The sequence below is a fragment of the Eptatretus burgeri genome, chromosome 5 (genome assembly GCF_056783735.1).
Source record: "Eptatretus burgeri isolate ZD-2024b chromosome 5, Ebu_testis_v1, whole genome shotgun sequence".
NCBI lineage: Eukaryota > Metazoa > Chordata > Myxini > Myxiniformes > Myxinidae > Eptatretus > Eptatretus burgeri.
In genome coordinates, this window is record NC_140965.1 from 14,715,857 (window position 1) to 14,735,856 (window position 20,000).

Genomic DNA, 20,000 nt, shown 5'->3' on the forward strand with positions numbered 1-20,000 from the left:
CCTTTGAGCCGGTGTGCCTTCGAATGAAGACCCGAGCTGCAAACTGTTGGATCGGTGTTTCGCGGGGAGGACGATCGCAGTGCGTCCTGGGAATTCACCTGGTGTGTTTTGTGAAGGTAAGGTACCGTGGGACTCACGCTCGTCGCCGTTACCCCCCCCCCGGCGGACCCTCATTTGGGTCAAAGCAATAACCCAGCGGGATACCGTATGTGACGCCGTATCCGACGGTTCCGCCACGTACTTCGCAGTAACCAAACCCCGTGCTTGTCCGTGCGGTCCCAAAAAAGCAAACGCGGTACGAATCGAGCCCGCGCTTTAGTGTGAACGCTCCAACCGCGAACGCCCGATCCCGTTTAACACGAACTCCCCACCCCGTTTAACGCGAACCAGGATGCCCCCCCCCCCACGGGGTCTTGTAACCGCACTTACAACCCCTTTGATTGGACCGTCCGAACTTTCCCGCACGATTTCTTCGTCCACGGCCGTTGAAATGATTTCCTCGAACGAGCTGTAAACGACGTCGCTCGTGCGTCCTTTTCACCATCGACCGGTTTATAAATTTATTTACTTTACTTATTTGTTCCCACTGAAGAATGAATACAAGGAATGGCAATGAAGGATTTTTTTTGGGGGGGGGACGTGAGAGGGGGAGTGACGTGGGGGTGGGTCACAGTTACCGCCGCATCAGCGCCGTTTCCAGGCGAACCCGCCAGTCATGCCGCGCACCCCCTACCTCTTCACCCCCCCATCCCTCTCCCAACCCCCCCCCACACAACCCCCACCACATGGACGCTTTTGTGCGGAGTTGCCGTCGGGACAGTGAAGCCCGATGGCCACGCTCCGACGGACATCCTCCGCAGGATATTCACCGCACTGTCGAAGTTTGAGTGCGATGGAAGCATGAGACGACGTTTCGTGGAACGTACGTACGTACGTAACGGAGAAAGGGAAAAAGAGAGAGAGTGACACGCACGAACACAGACAGCTCGAGGGCGACACACAGACAAAGAGAGCGGCAGCACGATGCGCGCACACAGCGGTTTGTCGATGTAGCACGCCTGTACGAAGTGTACGCACGATAAATATGGAACGCACACAGGGGGGAGGAGGTACGTACTGTGAGCACGAGCCATGATCAGTAATTCCGTGCCTTTGCAGGAGAATTTAAATGAACGGATCATAAAAGAAGATCGTCGAGTTGAAAAGTTAAAAATCGTTCTCAAACGACTTGTGAACGAGGAAACGGTTTGGATGTGATGGAGGAGGACGACGTGGGACACGCGTCGATGTGTCGATGTGTCGATGTGTCGATGTGTCGCTCCTTCCCTTTGGTTGTCTTTTCATGTCGAGCCACGTACTTACTGATCACCACTCATTGACCTTTAATCCGCATCATGTCGGCCTGTGTGCACGGACAGTGTGCATTCACCTGCGGACGCAGAGACGGCGTGTGAACATGTCGATGCACTCAGTGTGGGTTCTCATGGACAGGGTGTGTACATGCCGAGTGCGAGTTCTCATGGACAGGGTGTGTACATGCCTAGTGTGAGCTCTCATAGACAGGGTGTGTACATGCCTAGTGTGAGCTCTCATAGACAGGGTGTGTACATGCCTAGTGTGAGCTCTCATGGACAGGGTGTGTACATGCCTAGTATGAGCTCTCATGGACAGGGTGTGTACATGCCTAGTGTGAGCTCTCATGGACAGGGTGTGTACATGCCTAGTGCGAGCTCTCATGGACAGGGTGTGTACATGCCTAGTGCGAGTTCTCATGGACAGGGTGTGTACATGCCTAGTGTGAGCTCTCATAGACAGGGTGTGTACATGCCTAGTATGAGCTCTCATGGACAGGGTGTGTACATGCCTAGTATGAGCTCTCATGGACAGGGTGTGTACATGCCTAGTGTGAGCTCTCATGGACAGGGTGTGTACATGCCTAGTGTGAGCTCTCATAGACAGGGTGTGTACATGCCGAGTATGAGCTCTCATGGACAGGGTGTGTACATGCCTAGTGTGAGCTCTCATAGACAGGGTGTGTACATGCCGAGTATGAGCTCTCATGGACAGGGTGTGTACATGCCTAGTGTGAGCTCTCATAGACAGGGTGTGTACATGCCTAGTGTGAGCTCTCATAGACAGGGTGTGTACATGCCTAGTGTGAGCTCTCATAGACAGGGTGTGTACATGCCTAGTATGAGCTCTCATGGACAGGGTGTGTACATGCCTAGTGTGAGCTCTCATGGACAGGGTGTGTACATGCCTAGTGTGAGCTCTCATGGACAGGGTGTGTACATGCCGAGTGCGAGCTCTCATAGACAGGGTGTGTACATGCCTAGTGCGAGCTCTCATAGACAGGGTGTGTACATGCCGAGTGCGAGTAGTCATTGACAGGGTGTGTACATGCCTAGTGCGAGCTCTCATAGACAGGGTGTGTACATGCCTAGTGCGAGCTCTCATAGACAGGGTGTGTACATGCCGAGTGCGAGTAGTCATTGACAGGGTGTGTACATGCCTAGTGCGAGTTCTCATGGACAGGGTGTGTACATGCCTAGTGCGAGCTCTCATAGACAGGGTGTGTACATGCCTAGTGCATGCACATTGTCTCGGACAGTGTACATACATGCACATTGTCTTGGACAGTGTGCGTACGTGCACATTGTCTTGGACAGTGTGCGTACGTGCACATTGCATGCACATTGTCTCGGATAGTGTGTGTACGTGCACAGTGCATGCACATTGTCTCGGATAGTGTGCGTACGTGCACAGTGCATGCACATTGTCTTGGACAGTGTGTGTACGTGCACAGTGCATGCACATTGTCTCGGACAGTGTGTACGTGCACAGTGCATGCACATTGTCTCGGACAGTGTGTGTACGTACACAGTGCATGGTACGTGCACAGTGCATGCACATTGTCTCGGACAGTGTGTGTACGTACACAGTGCATGGTACGTGCACAGTGCATGCACATTGTCTCGGACAGTGTGTGTACGTACACAGTGCATGGTACGTGCACAGTGCATGCACATTGTCTCGGACAGTGTGCATGCGTGCGCGCCCGTGTGACGGAATGTTAATGTCGCGAGGAGGGACCTTGAAGAGCGCCTCCCCCCGGAGCCCTGTGTCACCCGCGATTGTCCCCAGATCGCGCATTCAGAGCCGCGCTGGGGGTGATTATTGATGAGAGGCGCTTTCTCTGCGCCTCTGTCTTTTTAACCCCCTCCTTCAACGCTTTGTCTCCGGGAGCGCTTTTGAGATGTCAAGTGAAGTCAAGTGTGCGTCGCTACATGGCTTTATTTCACGGTGAGGCAGTTTTGTTTCACCCGGCGCTGTCTCCGTCTCGGCCGAGGACGGGCGAGAAAGCACGTCGTGCTTGGAAACCCGATCGCACCATAACACGCGAACCCTGGGGACGTCTTTAGAGGGGTGTTCATGTGTGCGCTCATCGCGTAATCGTACAAATAGGACGCTCGCCACCGCTTCGCTCGTCGCAACCTCGCCACTGCTTCGCTCGTCGCAACCGCTTCGCTCGTCGCAACCTCGCCACCGCTTCGCTCGTCGCAACCGCTTCGCTCGTCGCAACCTCGCCACCGCTTCGCTCGTCGCAACCTCGCCACCGCTTTGCTCGTCGCAACCTCGCCACCGCTTTGCTCGTCGCAACCTCGCCACCGCTTCTTGTTCTATACCCTTTAACATTAACCGCCTTTCCTGGTACAACCAACGTCCATATGTGCAACATGTTGAAAAAAAAAAAAAGCAAAACAGAAAGTGTTCTATTTAATTTAAATTACCCGACTAATTACCTTCGCTCCCACTTGGCTCAATTAAGTGTTTCGAACATCCGGTTTGTTGCGCGAACACCGTTTTTACGTAAAGGGTGCACGGCGCGCACTCTGTCCGAGCTTCACGACGGCGATGCGCACGGACATCGCGCGTCGCACCGTCGTCCGGACGTTCTACTCGTGCAGATGCAGGTGGACGAGACCCGAGCGACGGCAATTCGTCACGGCTGAGACGGTGCTTCGTCGCACGACCGTTTATGAGAACCTCAAATCGGGAAACTGTAAACACCCGTCGAGAGAGAGAGAGAGAGAGAGAGAAAGACAGAGACAGAGACAGAGACAGAGACAGAGAGACAGAGACAGACGGAGAGTTTGAGGGGATTCGCCCGAGGGACCATCAGGTGAGTCGGTGAACGTTGGCGGACAGGCGCGACGAGAGAAAATAACGAAAAATCGGTGTGAACGTCGAAAGGGAATCCCGACAATCACCTGGCAGGTATCTCTCGTCGTTGGTGTTGAAATAAGATATGAATGTTCGGAGACGTGCGGGGGGGGGGGGATTATGGAGGTGCATTTCACACATCGAGTACACGATATGATAGTCTCAAACAAGGCGCGATGGGCACCACGGAGTGAGTGATTGGAGGAGAGAGCGCCACGACGAACTCAAGAGATGTTGTTCGATTCCTCCGCTCCATCAGGTTCTTGCGTCGTGGACGGTTCAGTTCAAGTTTCCATCGTAACTCGACTACCTGTATCAATCGCATGCGATCACCCTCACCCCGATCCTATAAGTCCTGTTGAGTGGAGCAACGCGGAGGGGGCCGCGTCGCAGCCTTATGTCACCCGGCTCTGCTGTTCGCGCAGGTAAATGTTGCTTCGCGCGCAAGTATCGCGAGTCGCGATCTTGAAGGTAATGACAGGCGACGCAGGTTAATCGCTCGTATCGGTGATAGCTGATGGTGCAGGTAACGGCCGACCACCGAGGTAAACTGGTTATTCGTGTATGTAACGGTTTATAAACCGGATTAACATTCGATCTTATTACACGTTTTCAAAATCCCCGTAATCCCCCCACACCCCCATGCGAGACCCCACGTTCCCTTCGGAAGGTTCTCATGATCATGTGTGAACGTTTTCGTTCATATTTCTCGTTCCACCGACGCGAGCCTCGCTCCGTGACTCACACGGACAATGAGCTGGTAGCAGCGATTCGCCACGGCTGCCATGATTGAACACACATCATCGCTTGCACCGCACGGAGTCTTCTCCCGCAACACCCGCACAACTCCAGCACGACCCCCCGGAACACTTCAGCAAAATCCCCCCCCCCCCCGTCGTCCGCACTGGGAACACTCCAGCATCCAGCCTGATCCCCCCCCGCACGGGGAACACTCCAGCATCCAGCCTGAACCCCCCCCGCACTGGGAACACTCCAGCATCCAGCCTGAACCCCCCGCACTGGGAACACTCCAGCATCCAGCCTGATCCCCCCGCACGGGGAACACTCCAGCATCCAGCCTGAACCCCCCGCACTGGGAACACTCCAGCATCCAGCCTGATCCCCCCCGCACTGGGAACACTCCAGCATCCAGCCTGACCCCCCCGCACGGGGAACACTCCAGCATCCAGCCTGAACCCCCCTGCACTGGGAACACTCCAGCATCCAGCCTGATCCCCCCCGCACGGGGAACACTCCAGCATCCAGCCTGAACCCCCCCGCACTGGGAACACTCCAGCATCCAGCCTGAACCCCCCCTCGCTTCCAGGGAACAATCTGAAGCGGCTCGAAGCGGGTCCATTGTATCGCCGGGACCCCATCTCATGTCCTGGTGTGCGCATTTGAGGTGTGTGGCGCGTGTGTGGTTGGTGTGTATGTGATTGTGGTGTGTGTTTGCTGTGTGCATATGGTTGTGGTGTGCGTTTGTGTATGTAGTTGTGGTGGTGTGTTTGTGGTGCGTGGTGTGTGTGTGTGTGTCGTGCGTGTGTGGTGTGTGCGTGTGTGTGTGTGTGTGTGTGTGTGTGTGTGTGTGTGTGTGTGTGTGTGTGTGTGTGTGGGTGTGTGTGTGTGTGTGTGTGTGTGTGTGTGTGTGTGTGTGTGTGTGTGTGTGTGTGTGTGTGTGTGTCTGATGCCGATATATGCTAAATGTTCAATTCGATACTCAAGGTTTGAAAGTTTTAAAAACTTTCTCCTTCCATATATTTCCAACGTGTTCTGTGATTATTAATAATATTGATGTTATTATATTAATGTTAATGATAATCACCTTATTGTAACACCTCGTATTGGTTCACACTCTTTTAAGGACTTCGAACACGAAAGTTGTGAAACCGACGAGTTAAGACTCGTCGTCGTCGTCGTCGTCGTATTACTTCAAGGCAACCCTTATTCCCCCGTTTTTATGGGGTTAGTTGGGGGAGGTTTTTTACCCAGGTATTTCACGAACCGGTCGGCCAGATCTGACGCTCAACTCAGTCGTTCTGGCAAGAATTTGTCATTTGTTCCAGGATGCCGGCGATAACTCGCCGACTCTTCGTGAAGGACACGATGGGACATTGAACGTCCACCGACTCATGCCGCAGACAGGACGCCCGTTTAACCTTCCGCAGACGGGACGTCCACAGACACATCACGTTCACTTAAAAAATAGGAAAACAAAGTCGACAACCGAACACGTGTCAATGGCGTCCGTTCGCACAAACACCTCGTGACGTCACGTCGTGGGCCCGAACGAAGTGTCGGGAACTTGAACCGAGAGTGATGAAGAGGGTTTCAGGTGTGGAGCCAGGTAACGAGGTGAGCGAGCGAGTGTTCATCATCGGTACTGTAACGAGAGCAGGTGTGCGCGTTGGAGTGAGTGACGGCAAGGAAAGGTCGTGTACCTGCGACACGAGTGTCCCACGAAGGGCGGTGATCGGAAGGACAATGCAAGACCATGAGTGTTTGGAAGGACTCGAGGGAGGTGTTCTCAAAGGTGAAGGGACGTTTCGGCCATGAGCCCTTCTTCAACTTTAAAATAACATCGAGGATCAGAAGAGGGATTCCTCGATGTCTGGTTGTGATGAAGGGCTCGTGGCCGAAACGTCCGTTCACCTTCCTCACTGCGGTTAACATTCGGTTGAGAAAATATCTACCATAAATTGATGTGTGTGTGTGTGTGTGTGTGTGTGTGTGTGTGTGTGTGTGTGTGTGTGTGTGTGTGTGTGTGTGTGTGTGTGTGTGTGTGTGTGTGTGTGTGTGTGAATCATTCTTTTTGTGTATTAATTACGTACTATTGGAATGTACCTTTTGATCCTTTAGAATGCTGAGATCAATGAAAATTTGGCCCAATGGACCCAACGGATCCCCAAGTATTGTAAAGACCATGAGTTTGTAAAATAAAATGAAATGTTGGACGGCAGTTGATCGATAAGTGTGTGGCTTCCCTGAAATAACTAATTAAATCAAGGTGAAGGCTCATTGAGAATGTTTGAAATTTCTTGTCCAACGGTTTCCCCCGAATTGTGGGAAAAAGTTTTGTTTTTGTTTTTTTCGTCAAGGTGTCCATGCGCAGTCACTGTTCCGTTTCAATGTAATCCCTCATCGGTGTAAATGATGCAAGGTGGATGGTTCGAGTACAGACGGGTGAGTCAGGGGTTCATTTTGGGGTTCGCGCGGTTTACCTTTCCTTCCGTTTGATGGACGTGCAGGTGCTTCTTGTGTGCCGAAGACGAGCGGTAGCATGGATACAACACGGGCGTGAAAGGCCAAACGTTCTCTTCTCGTATATATCCAAATGGTATTTCTCAGACACCCAGCACGGAGCCTCTTCGACGGGGAACCAAGCTTGAACTGAGGGGTTGGGGAATTAAATCACTTCAAAAAGAACATTGCTCTTTGCAGCTTATACACCGCACAAACCTTTTTAAACAAGAACAAGGACCGTCGGTCACTTGTGATGCTTGTGCTGTTTAATGGTTGCGCGGAGCGAGCGCTGAAGTGGTGAGATCGTGATCGTGATCGAGTGAGATGGAAAGACCTGGATTTACTCGCTCGTCCAAAGAGACCGCACTCGCCCCGTCTCGACCCTCGAACTCCGTGTGAAGAACAAAAAGGCAAAACCCCGCCGCGCTCCAAGGGTCCCCAACGTGCTCTAATTGGCGCGGCTGGCGCGCTTCTCTTTTCACCCCTATTACATCGTGCGGGGCAGGGGTTCGTTCGCTCGGCATTGTGCACGGGAGTCTCGCACACCGCGCTCACTCACTTTGTTCACCGAGCACACCGCGCTCACTCACTTTGTTCACCTAGCACACCGCGCTCACTCACTTTGTTCACCTCGCACACCACGCTCACTCACTTTGTTCACCTCACACACCGCGCTCACTCACTTTGTTCACCTCGCACACCGCGCTCACTCACTTTGTTCACCGAGCACACCGCGCTCACTCACTTTGTTCACCTCACACACCGCGCTCACTCACTTTGTTCACCTCACACACCGCGCTCACTCACTTTGTTCACCTCACACACCGCGCTCACTCACTTTGTTCACCTCGCACACCGCGCTCACCCACTTTGTTCACCTCACACACCGCGCTCACCCACTTTGTTCACCTCGCACACCGCGCTCACTCACTTTGTTCACCTCACACACCGCGCTCACTCACTTTGTTCACCTCACACACCACGCTCACCCACTTTGTTCACCTCACACCGCGCTCACTCACTTTGTTCACCTCACACACCGCGCTCACCCACTTTGTTCACCTCGCACACCGCGCTCACTCACTTTGTTCACCTCACACACCGCGCTCACTCACTTTGTTCACCTCGCACACCGCGCTCACTCACTTTTCACCTCACACACCACGCTCACCCACTTTGTTCACCTCACACCGCGCTCACTCACTTTGTTCACCTCACACACCACGCTCACCCACTTTGTTCACCTCACACACCGCGCTCACTCACTTTGTTCACCTCACACACCGCGCTCACTCACTTTGTTCACCTCACACACCACGCTCACCCACTTTGTTCACCTCACACACCACGCTCACCCACTTTGTTCACCTCACACCACGCTCACTCACTTTGTTCACCTCGCACACCACGCTCACCCACTTTGTTCACCTCGCACACCATGCTCACTCACTTTGTTCACCTCACACACCGCGCTCACTCACTTTGTTTACCTCACACACCACGCTCACCCACTTTGTTCACCTCACACACCGCGCTCACTCACTTTGTTCACCTCACACACCACGCTCACTCACATTGTTCACCTCACACACCGCGCTCACTCACATTGTTCACCTCACACACCGCGCTCACCCACTTTGTTCACCTCACACACCGCGCTCACCCACTTTGTTCACCTCACACACCGCGCTCACCCACTTTGTTCACCTCACACACCGCGCTCACTCACTTTGTTCACCTCACACACCACGCTCACTCACTTTGTTCACCTCACACACCGCGCTCACCCACTTTGTTCACCTCACACACCGCGCTCACTCTCTTTGTTCACCTCACACACCACGCTCACTCACTTTGTTCACCTCACACACCGCTCTCGCTCACCCTTTCTCACCACACCACACCTCACACAAACACACACCACCTCTTGTACAAGGATCCTCACCGACCTCACTTCGTTCCTCACACAACTACACAAACTACAACTTTTCAGAGGGAGTTTCGGACACTTCTCCATGAACTCCTTCCTTCTCTCGCTTTTCCTCCTTGCTCCGTCCGCAGGGTGAAGAGGAGTCCGAGACACTGCTGGTCCATGCGCGGGGCACGACCACACGGCGGGGCACCAGGCAAGTCGCGCTCGAGAGACCACGCGGTGTTAAAAAAAAACAACAAACAATCATCACAATGAAGGTCCACCACGTGCTCGTGCCCTCCCCCCCCCCATGGCCCCTCTACCCCCGACCGCGATTGCTCGAACGGTTTGTCTAAACGAGTTTCCCAAAGCGGACATCATGCTCGTTACGGTGAACAGTGAAATCGCGTTGACCAAGAGCCGTTACACGTGAATGTTTGTTGTACTAACACCCGTGTGTGAGTGACACGAGCTCGTGGTACGGACGTCGTGATGTGTTACCTCAATGGAACGCACCAATCACGTGTTGTCTTTGTCGTTAATCAGACGCTCCGTAACGAGGCGAGGAATTCCACCGCTCGCCGTCTCACGCCATGCACAACAGTAAGTGATGCTCCTCTCGTTCACACTGCACGTACTCACAACGCACGTGTACGTACACCAGCTCAACCCACGTGTACACCAGCTTACAACACACGTGCACACCAGCTCACAGCACACATGCTCACCAGCTCACAACGCACGTGTATGTACACCAGCTCACAATGCACGTGCACACCAGCTTACAACGCACGTGCACACCAGCTCACAGCACACGTGCACACCAGCTCAGCACACGTGCACACCAGCTCACAATGCATGTGCACACCAGCTCACAATGCATGTGCACACCAGCTCACAGCACACATGCACACCAGCTCAACCCACGTGCACACCAGCTCACAATGCACTTGCACACCAGTATCCCGTGCTCACTCATTCTTTATATGCTCTACACTTCACACGTGCGTGCGTGCCCTCACGTGCTCATTCAGGACAAATCATGTGTATAAGTTCACTCTTTACATGTGAATACTGTATGTACTGTATGTGGGAATTGTACTTCAGAGATAAATGGTCTGGAAAGTGCTGAAAACAACAATTTAATCAGGAATATTAGACTCGCTATTCGGGAGAGCGAACGAACTGACGCGTGTTTGCTCGATCGCCTAAAGTTTCCCAAACGGACGTCATGGGGTCTGGTGACGTCATGCTCGGTAAGCTGAACGCTCTTTGCAGGTTCGAATTGATGTAAATTTTCTAACTTTCATTCACCCCAACTTTAATTTTTCACTTGTTTCAGTGTGTGTGTGTGTGTGTGTGTGTGTGTGTGTGTGTGTGTGTGTGTGTGTGTGTGTGTGTGTGTGTGTGTGTGTACAGGCAAAAAACATAAAATTTAAATAAAAAATAAATACGTGAAATAATTAAATCGACCACCCAGGGCCACAACCACAGCCACCAGACAAAAGTTTACAGAATGTGCCTCATCGCCGCGCATTACCCCTCGATTCAATAGGTGTTCACAAATTGCAACGGATCACGTGATGTTCTACGTCACAAGGTAACATTAATAAAGAGGGGGGCTGTGTTCACGTCATTGACTTAATAACACGGGTAACAAGGTAAGTACAACGACAAGGATCTAACAGGATTCTCACAGGACATGACAGTGGGAACAGGAGCCGGTGCAGCGTACCTATCCCTTTGGGAAGGCGCCAAACAGATAAAGGTGCCCGTCACGTCACGTGTCTCTCAGGTAATACTTGAGATCGAAAAAAAATAATCCTTTGTGACGTTTTAAAGTGTCACAGCAGGGAAATGTATTGGGGAGTTTTAAGCATGTACATAGCATAAGAGAGTTGTGTTTAACATGAGTGGAGTATGTAATATGTATATTTCGTCAAGAAGAATATTCGTTTTTGAGTACGTGACAGGCGGGTGGCTGATTGCACGTCGACGGAGCATTTCTGCCCTGGAAGGAATCCGTTCTGTTTTCCAGTTGTCATTGTGTTTGCATCCCATTGATACGTCACAAATGACGTGGTGGAGCGTGTTTTTTTTGGGGGGGGGGGGGTTGTTCAGAGAGATATACAGGCACCCTATTCGAGTACAAGTCGATGACATATACACCTGTCACCTGCGGATCCCACCCAATGTCGTTTTCATTTCACGACTTTCAATGTTTTTTTTCTTCTTTAAAACACAAACTGTGATGTTCGGGCTGTCTTTATCTCACTCGTATACGATTACATCACTCCTAGCACAGAAGCGTCACGAGGTGTGTGCTCAGATAGGTACTGCACCCCAAACAGGTGTTGTCCAGTTCGACATCCCCAGAAGTGTGCACTCAACTCGTGATCTCGGAGTCCCAAGTTCAAATCCTATATTATTCCACTGTGTTGACTGGCCAGTGGCTACCCTAATGTCCTTGTCATGCAATGTGTGTGCAAGCTCCTCCATGAGCCGAAGGTCAGTGTTCGAAAAACAAAATCGATTGTTTTCAGTACACCTGGTGATGGCGAAAGTGTGGTGAAGCTCTATACACCTGAGGCAGTGAATATTCATAAATGTTTGGAAGTTGTACATTTGCAGACACAGCAGAGTGTGTACAGCGTCCTGTGTCCATCAAACTCGCTTGGTTGTAACATCAATCGCACTTTGATGCTTTGAGACAACTTGTATTTGGAGGATTTGATTCATTCTCTTCGCCGTTTATGGAGGATTTGATTAATTCCCTGCTTTTTATGGAAGATTTGATTCAATGTCTTCTGTCGATGAAGGATTTCATTAATTCCTTTAAATATTGATGGAAAATTTCATTCATTCTCTTCGAATTGATACGGAGAATTTGATTCATTATTTCATTTCTGGAAGATTTGATTTTTTTCTTTAAGCAGTCCTCGGAAAATGATTCAATCTCTTCTTCTTTCTGCAGAGGATTTCATTCATTCTCTTCTGCTTCCTATGGAGGATTTGATTAATGCTGTTATCTATCTTTAGAGGATTTGATTCATTCTGTTAACTGTCTTATGAAGGATTTGATTCATTCTGTTAGCTGTCGATGGAGGCTTTGATTCATTCTGTTTGCTGTCTTTGGAGGATTTGATTAATTCTGTTAACTGTCTTCTGAAGGATTTGATTCATTCTGTTAGCTGTCGATGGAAGATTTGATTCATTCTGTTAACTGTCTTATGAAGGATTTGATTCATTCTGTTAGCTGTCTATGGAGGATTTGATTCATTCTATTAGCTGTGTTTGGAGGATTTGATTCATTCTGTTATCTGTCTTTAGAGTATTTGATTCATTCTGTTATCTGTCTTTAGAGTATTTGATTCATTCTGTTGGCTGTCCATGGAGGATTTTATTCATTCTGTTAGCTGTCTATGGAAGATTTGATTCATTCTGTAAGCTGTCTTTGGAGGATTTGATTCATTCTGTTATCTGTCTTTAGAGGATTTGATTCATTCTGTTAGCTGTCCATGGAGGATTTGATTCATTCTGTTAACTGTCTTTAGAGGATTTGATTCATTCTGTTATCTGTCTTTAGAGTATTTGATTCATTCTGTTATCTGTCTTTAGAGTATTTGATTCATTCTGTTGGCTGTCCATGGAGGATTTTATTCATTCTGTTAGCTGTCTATGGAAGATTTGATTCATTCTGTAAGCTGTCTTTGGAGGATTTGATTCATTCTGTTATCTGTCTTTAGAGGATTTGATTCATTCTGTTAGCTGTCCATGGAGGATTTGATTCATTCTGTTAACTGTCTTTAGAGGATTTGATTCATTCTGTTAGCTGTCCATGGAGGATTTGATTCATTCTGTTATCTGTCTTGAGTATTTGATTCATTCTGTTAGCTGTCTATGGAGGATTTCATTCATTCTGTTTGCTGTCTATGGAGGATGATTAATTCTGTTAGCTGTCTATGGAGGATTTGATTCATTTTGTTTTCTGTCTTTGGAGGATTTGATTCATTCTGCTCGCTGTCAATGGAGGATTTGATTCATTCTGTTAGCCGTCTTTAGAGGATTTGATTCATTCTGTTTGCTGTCTATGGAGGATTTGATTCATTCTGTTGGCTGTCTCTGGAGGATTTGATTCATTCTATTATCTGTCTCTGGAGGATTTGATTCATTTTGTTATCTGTCTCTGGAGGATTTGATTCATTCTGTTATCTGTCTTGAGAGTATTTGATTCATTCTGTTAGCTGTCAATGGAGGATTTGATTCATTCTGTGATCTGTCTTTCGAGTATTTGATTCATTCTGTTAGCTGTCTATGGAGGATTTGATTCATTCTGTTAGCTGTCTCTGGAGGATTTGATTCATTCTGTTAGCTGTCTATGGAGGATTTGATTCATTTTCTTATCTGTCTTAAGAGGATTTGATTCATTCTGTTATCTGTCTTTAGAGTATTTGATTCATTCTCTTAGCTGTCTCTGGAGGATTTGATTCATTCTGTTCGCTGTCTATGGAGGATTTGATTCATTTTGTTTTCTGTCTTTGGAGGATTTGATTCATTCTGTTAGCTGTCTTTCGAGGATTTGATTCATTTTGTTATCTGTCTTTAGAGTATTTGATTCATTCTGTTCGCTGTCTATGGAGGATTTGATTAATTCTCTTGTCTGTCTTTCGAGGATTTGATTCATTCTGTTATTTGTCTTTTGAGGATTTGATTCATTCTGTTATTTGTCTTTTGAGGATTTGATTCATTCTGTTTGCTGTCTTTGGAGGATTTGATTCATTTTGTTATCTGTTTTTAGAGTATTTGATTCATTCTGTTAGCTGTCTATGGAGGATTTGATTCATTCTGTTAGCTGTCTATGGAGGATTTGATTCATTTTCTTATCTGTCTTAAGAGGATTTGATTCATTCTGTTATCTGTCTTTAGAGTATTTGATTCATTCTCTTAGCTGTCTCTGGAGGATTTGATTCATTCTGTTCGCTGTCTATGGAGGATTTGATTCATTTTGTTTTCTGTCTTTGGAGGATTTGATTCATTCTGTTAGCTGTCTTTCGAGGATTTGATTCATTTTGTTATCTGTCTTTAGAGTATTTGATTCATTCTGTTCGCTGTCTATGGAGGATTTGATTAATTCTCTTGTCTGTCTTTCGAGGATTTGATTCATTCTGTTATTTGTCTTTTGAGGATTTGATTCATTCTGTTATTTGTCTTTTGAGGATTTGATTCATTCTGTTTGCTGTCTTTGGAGGATTTGATTCATTTTGTTATCTGTTTTTAGAGTATTTGATTCATTCTGTTAGCTGTCTATGGAGGATTTGATTCATTCTGTTAGCTGTCTATGGAGGATTTGATTCATTCTGTTAGCTGCCTTTGGAGGATTTGATTCATTCTGTTAGCTGTCTATGGAGGATTTGATTCATTCTGTTTGCTGTCTATGGAGGATTTGATTCATTCTGTTTGCTGTCTATGGAGGATTTAATTGTTACTTTCTCTTGTGTGTCCATGTGTATGTTGTACATGTGTTTGTATATGAGCGATGTAAACATATATGAGTGATGTATAAGAAATGCAAAGAAATGATGTAAAAACCTAAATGAGCGCTTAATATAAACAAACACAGATGAGCAATATAAAGGTGCATGGAAGATTATTTAATGTATACAAGCAATGCACAAATGTAAGTGAGCAATGTAAACGTGTATGACTGATGTGTAAAGGAGCGATCTAAATGTGTACGAGGTATTTAATGAGCAATTTAAGTGTACATGACAGGTTTGTTCAAAGCAAGTCGAGCTGTCTGAGTCTGAACCGACTCATCCAGTCAGTCGGTCGGAATGTTCGACCATTGGTGCCTCGACGTCGCCATTGTCTGGTTCAACATGCCTTTGATGAACATTGCCAATAATGAGGAGGCCGGATTAAAGCAAAAACTCTGCACAGAGACGGGGATGAGAATTACACGGGATGGGTCAGATGACGTTTTCTTGTGTGTCATGGTTTCTTGCCCGTTGACACCATTTTTCATGTTAATTCTGATGTCATTTTTCGTTGCCACATCATGAAACCAAATTATTCTCTCAGTACGTTGCTTGCTTACAATTCACTTGATACATCCACAAAGCCACCTGGGGTTGTCGAGGTTGTTACCTATGCCGCTAAAGGTTATGACACCCCTGTCTGTCTGTCTGTCTGTGAGCAGGCTATCTCAAAAAGTTGTGGACGGATTCGGACGAAACTTGGTGGACAGTTTGGGAGTATGACTAGGACGAATTGGTTTGTTGTTGGTGAAGATTCGGATCTGGAGACTAGAATTTTTAATGTGATGCTTCACCAGTGAGTGATAGGCCAATAACGATAAAGAGCGAAATATCTCAAAACGTTATGAACGGATTCGGATGAATCATGGTGGATGAGATGGGTCGGTGACAAGAACAAGCCAATTACATATTGGTTAAGGTACAGATGCAGATCCAGTCTATCAGTGGGATACAAAACAAACTGTTCAGCCTGTTGGAGGTATGCACTCCAGCAAGTGCCATTCTAGTTTGTTTGTGTGTTTTTTGTTTGTCTGCCTCTGAGCAGGATATCTCAAAAAGTTCGTGATGAATTCGGACAAAACGTGGTGAACAGTTTGGTTATGTTACTAGGATGAATTGATTCGATTATGATGAAGATCCGGACCTGGATCCTCGAATTTTTAAAGTGATTCTTCACCATTGACAGATGGGGCCAAAAACGATATTTGGCCTAATAACTCAAAACGTTGTGGATGGATTATGCCAAAACTCGGTGGATGACTTGCGAAGGTGACATGAGAACAAGCTGATTTTGGTTAAAGTCCGGACGGAGATCCGGTCTATCAGTGGGATGTGTAAACGGTTTTTAGCCTGACAGAGATATGCACGCTACCAAGTTCCATTCTAATTTGACCAGTTGTTGCAATTGTTGTTGTCATAGCATTTAATTAATCTTGGATAACAAATAATGTATTCACCGACGATTACTTTCTTTAATGCGCTATTGTTGCGAGTTCAAATCTTGACCCTGATTTGATCCGCAATACGGAGTTAAGGTCATGAGAGATTCCTGACAATATATCACAATTATATCACATTTAGGGTGGGAAGGCCACTTATAATAGGATGGATGTTAAATTCTGTGTCCTCTCTGCCAGCATTCGTTGGTGGATGTTAACAATCCCATTATATCCTTCACAAAGAGAAGGTGAGTTATCATCGGCATCCTGAACAAATTCCAAATTTCTACACAATTAAACCAGATTGAGTAGTGTATTGGTTAGAGCGTCTGCTTCAACTCTGGGAGATCGGTGGTTCAAACCCCATCCAAGTCAAACCAAAGACTTTAAAAATGGTTCGTGCTGATTCATTATTTGTGGTCAGAATTTAAAAAGTGAAGAGCACGGACAATCACCATGGATGGATTGGCATCCATGAGGAGGAGGAAGTGCCTCCTTAGGAAATGCCATGCTGAGTATGGCATCATTGTTGTGACATTGCTGGAACCCAGACCACCCTGGGAAGTGATGGCACTTCCCCGAAGTTCAGTGGCTGTTTTTGTCTCGTCCAACAGTCGTGTGTGTGTGTGTGTGTGTGTGTGTGTGTGTGTGTGTGTGTGTGTGTGTGTGTGTGTGTGTGTGAGAGAGATCATGCATGTATGATCAGAATTAATGTGCATGTACAATCATGATTCGTGTGTGTGTATTCTGATATATATATATATCTATATATATATATATATATATATATATATATATATATATATATATATATATATATATATATATCTAAATATATATATATATATATATATATATATATATATATATATATATATATCTATCTATATATCTAACTAATCTTCTTCTTTTGGCTGCTCCCGTGAGGGGTCGCCACAGCGGATCAACCGTCTCCATTTCGCTCTATCCTCCACATCTTCCATTGACACTCCAACCACCCGCATGTCTGCCCTCACCGCATCCATGAACCTCTTCTTTGGCCTTCCTCTTCTCCTCCTGCCTGGCGGCTCCATCTTCAGCATCCTTCTCCCGATACACTCCGCTTCCCTCCTGTGCACATGTCCAAACCATCGCAATCTCGCCTCTCTCACTTTGTCTCTGAAACCGTCCTACCTGCGCTGTCCCTCTAATATACTCATTCCTTATCCTGTCCATCCTCATCACTCCCAACGAGAATCGCAGCATCTTTAACTCTGCCACCTCCAGCTCCGCTTCCTGTCTTTTTGTTAGCGCCACCGCCTCCACACCATACAACATCGCTGGTCTCACGACTGTCTTGTATACTTTCCCCTTAACTTTTGCAGCTACCCTTCCGTCACAAATCACTCCTGCAACTCTTCTCCACCCACTCCATCCTGCCTGCACTCTCTTTTTTATTTCTCTCCAACACTCTCCGTTACTTTGGACAGTTGATCCCAAGTATTTCAACCCATCCACCTTCCCCACCTCAACTCCTTGCAACCACACTATACCACCACCCTCCCTCTCATTTACGCACATGTACTCCGTCTTACTCCGACTGACAATCATTCCCCTTCTCTCCAGTGCGTACCTCCACCTCTCAAAGCTCGCCTCAGCCTGCTCCCTACTCTCCCAACAGATCATGATATCATCTGCGAACATCATAGTCCATGGAGACTCCAGTCTGATCTCGTCCATCAACCTGTCCATCACCATTGCAAACAGGAAAGGGCTCAGAGTCGATCCTTGGTGCAATCCCACTTTTACCTGAAACAGATCCGTCATTCCTACCGCACACCACACCACTGTCACACTCTCATCATAGATATCCTGCACAATCCTCACATACTTCTCCACCACTCCCGACTTCCTCATACAATGCCACAACTCCTCTCTTGGCACCTTATCATAAGCTTTCTCAAAATCCACAAACACACAATGCAACTCCTTCTGGCCTTCCCTATACTTCTCCATCAACATTCTCAAAGCAAATATCGCATCAGTCTCAAAAATATATATTAATTCAGTTACCCAATGGGGCTTGAACTCAGGACCTTTTGGGTCCCAAGCAACTGCACGAACCACTGCGCCAACACCAGGCTCATTCATTCATTCATATATATATATATATATATATATATATATATATATATATATATATATATATATATATATATATATATATATATATATATATATATATATATATATATATATATATATATATATATATATATATATATATATATATATATATATATATATATATATATATATATATATATATATATATATATATATATATATATATATATATATATCATATATACAGTCAAAGCTCGTTACTATGCCACCTTGCTTCTATGCCACTCTCGCTATTATACCACTTTTGCTCGGTCCCGACAAAATTCAATACAAAATAAATTTACTATGCCACCCCCTACTCTCGCTACCATGCCACTACTGTGTGACTGTTAAAAGGCACGAGTCGTGAAAAAGTCTGTATTGCGCAGTGCTCGATTATCACACTCACGTCCAAAGGCGAAGCGACGAACTACAGTCCAGCTGCGCACAACATAACTCAATACGTACGCGCATAGTCAGACTGTGTCAAAACACGCGATTCTTCTCCCCGATGCCAGCCACAACAAGCCAATCACAACACGCACAACGAGACACAAAAAAGCGCGAGCACACACACAGACACGCAGGCACACGTACAACAGTGACATCTTTTTTTTTTCAAATTCAGCCCATAATATCAGCTCAGAAATGCAAGCGAACCGACTTTACGCTGAAGGAGAAGAAGGAGATCATCGATGCCGCGAAGAAGGAGCTGAATCAGTCCAAGTTGGCCAGGGAGATTAGCAAGAAATGGGGCGTCGAAGTTAAGAGAACCACCGTGAAGGGCATTCTCAGCAAGAAGGATGCAATCGAGGCTGCAATCAAAGCTGGATTTCCATCGAAGCGCATGAAGTTGACGCAGGCTCACGACCCGAAGCTTGATGAGGGAGTGCTCATGTGGCTGAAGCAATCAAGAGGACAGAATGTGCCTGTCAGCGGCGATCTGATCAAGGAGAAGGCGATGAAACTGGCCGAGCTGATGCACATCCCAGACTTCATGGCGAGCGACGGTTGGTTGGGCAATTTCAAGAAGCGCCACGGCATCACGTTCAAGACAGTGCAGGGCGAAGCTGGAGCGGTGGATTCGCAATCCCTTCTTGAGTGGCAACAACAGGTTCTCCGGCCCTTACTCGGGCAGTTCTCCGCAGACGACGTCTTCAACCTGGACGAGACTGGACTCTTCTGGCAGCTGCTTCCGAACAAGACCATGGCTTTCAGGGGAGAGCGGTGTACTGGAGGAAAGAAAAGCAAGCAAAGATCACTCTTCTGGTTGGGGCAAACATGAGCGGTAGCGAGAAGTTCCCTCTTCTGGTGATTGGCAATTCCAAGAAACCCCGTGCCTTCAAGAACAAAGAGATCCCGGTCAAGTACAAGGCGAACTCGAAGACGTGGATGACGGCGGAGCTTTTCGAGATGTTGCGTGCGTGGGACGGACGACTCGGCCAGCAGGGACGCAGAGTGCTGGTCTGTCTCGATAACTTCTCTGGCCACCCTCCCGAG

General features: G+C 47.4%; 1 protein-coding gene across 5 annotated transcripts in view; it reads left to right on the forward strand.

Annotated features, from left to right (window-relative positions):
- The window catches only part of LOC147025889 (paired box protein Pax-6-like), an 88,050-nt gene that overhangs the window by 793 nt on the left and 67,257 nt on the right, over window positions 1-20,000 (forward strand). For 4 of the 5 annotated variants that reach the window (XM_085883629.1, XM_085883631.1, XM_085883632.1 and 1 more), the window contains exons 2-3: window positions 9,529-9,593; window positions 9,926-9,982. In XM_085883629.1, the coding sequence (XP_085739755.1) occupies window positions 9,973-9,982 (10 nt within the window). In that variant the 5' untranslated portion in view covers window positions 9,529-9,593; window positions 9,926-9,972. Of the gene's footprint in view, window positions 1-3,165; window positions 3,304-9,528; window positions 9,594-9,925; window positions 9,983-20,000 lie in introns of those variants that run through there. The other variant, XM_085883630.1, reaches the window with a different exon arrangement.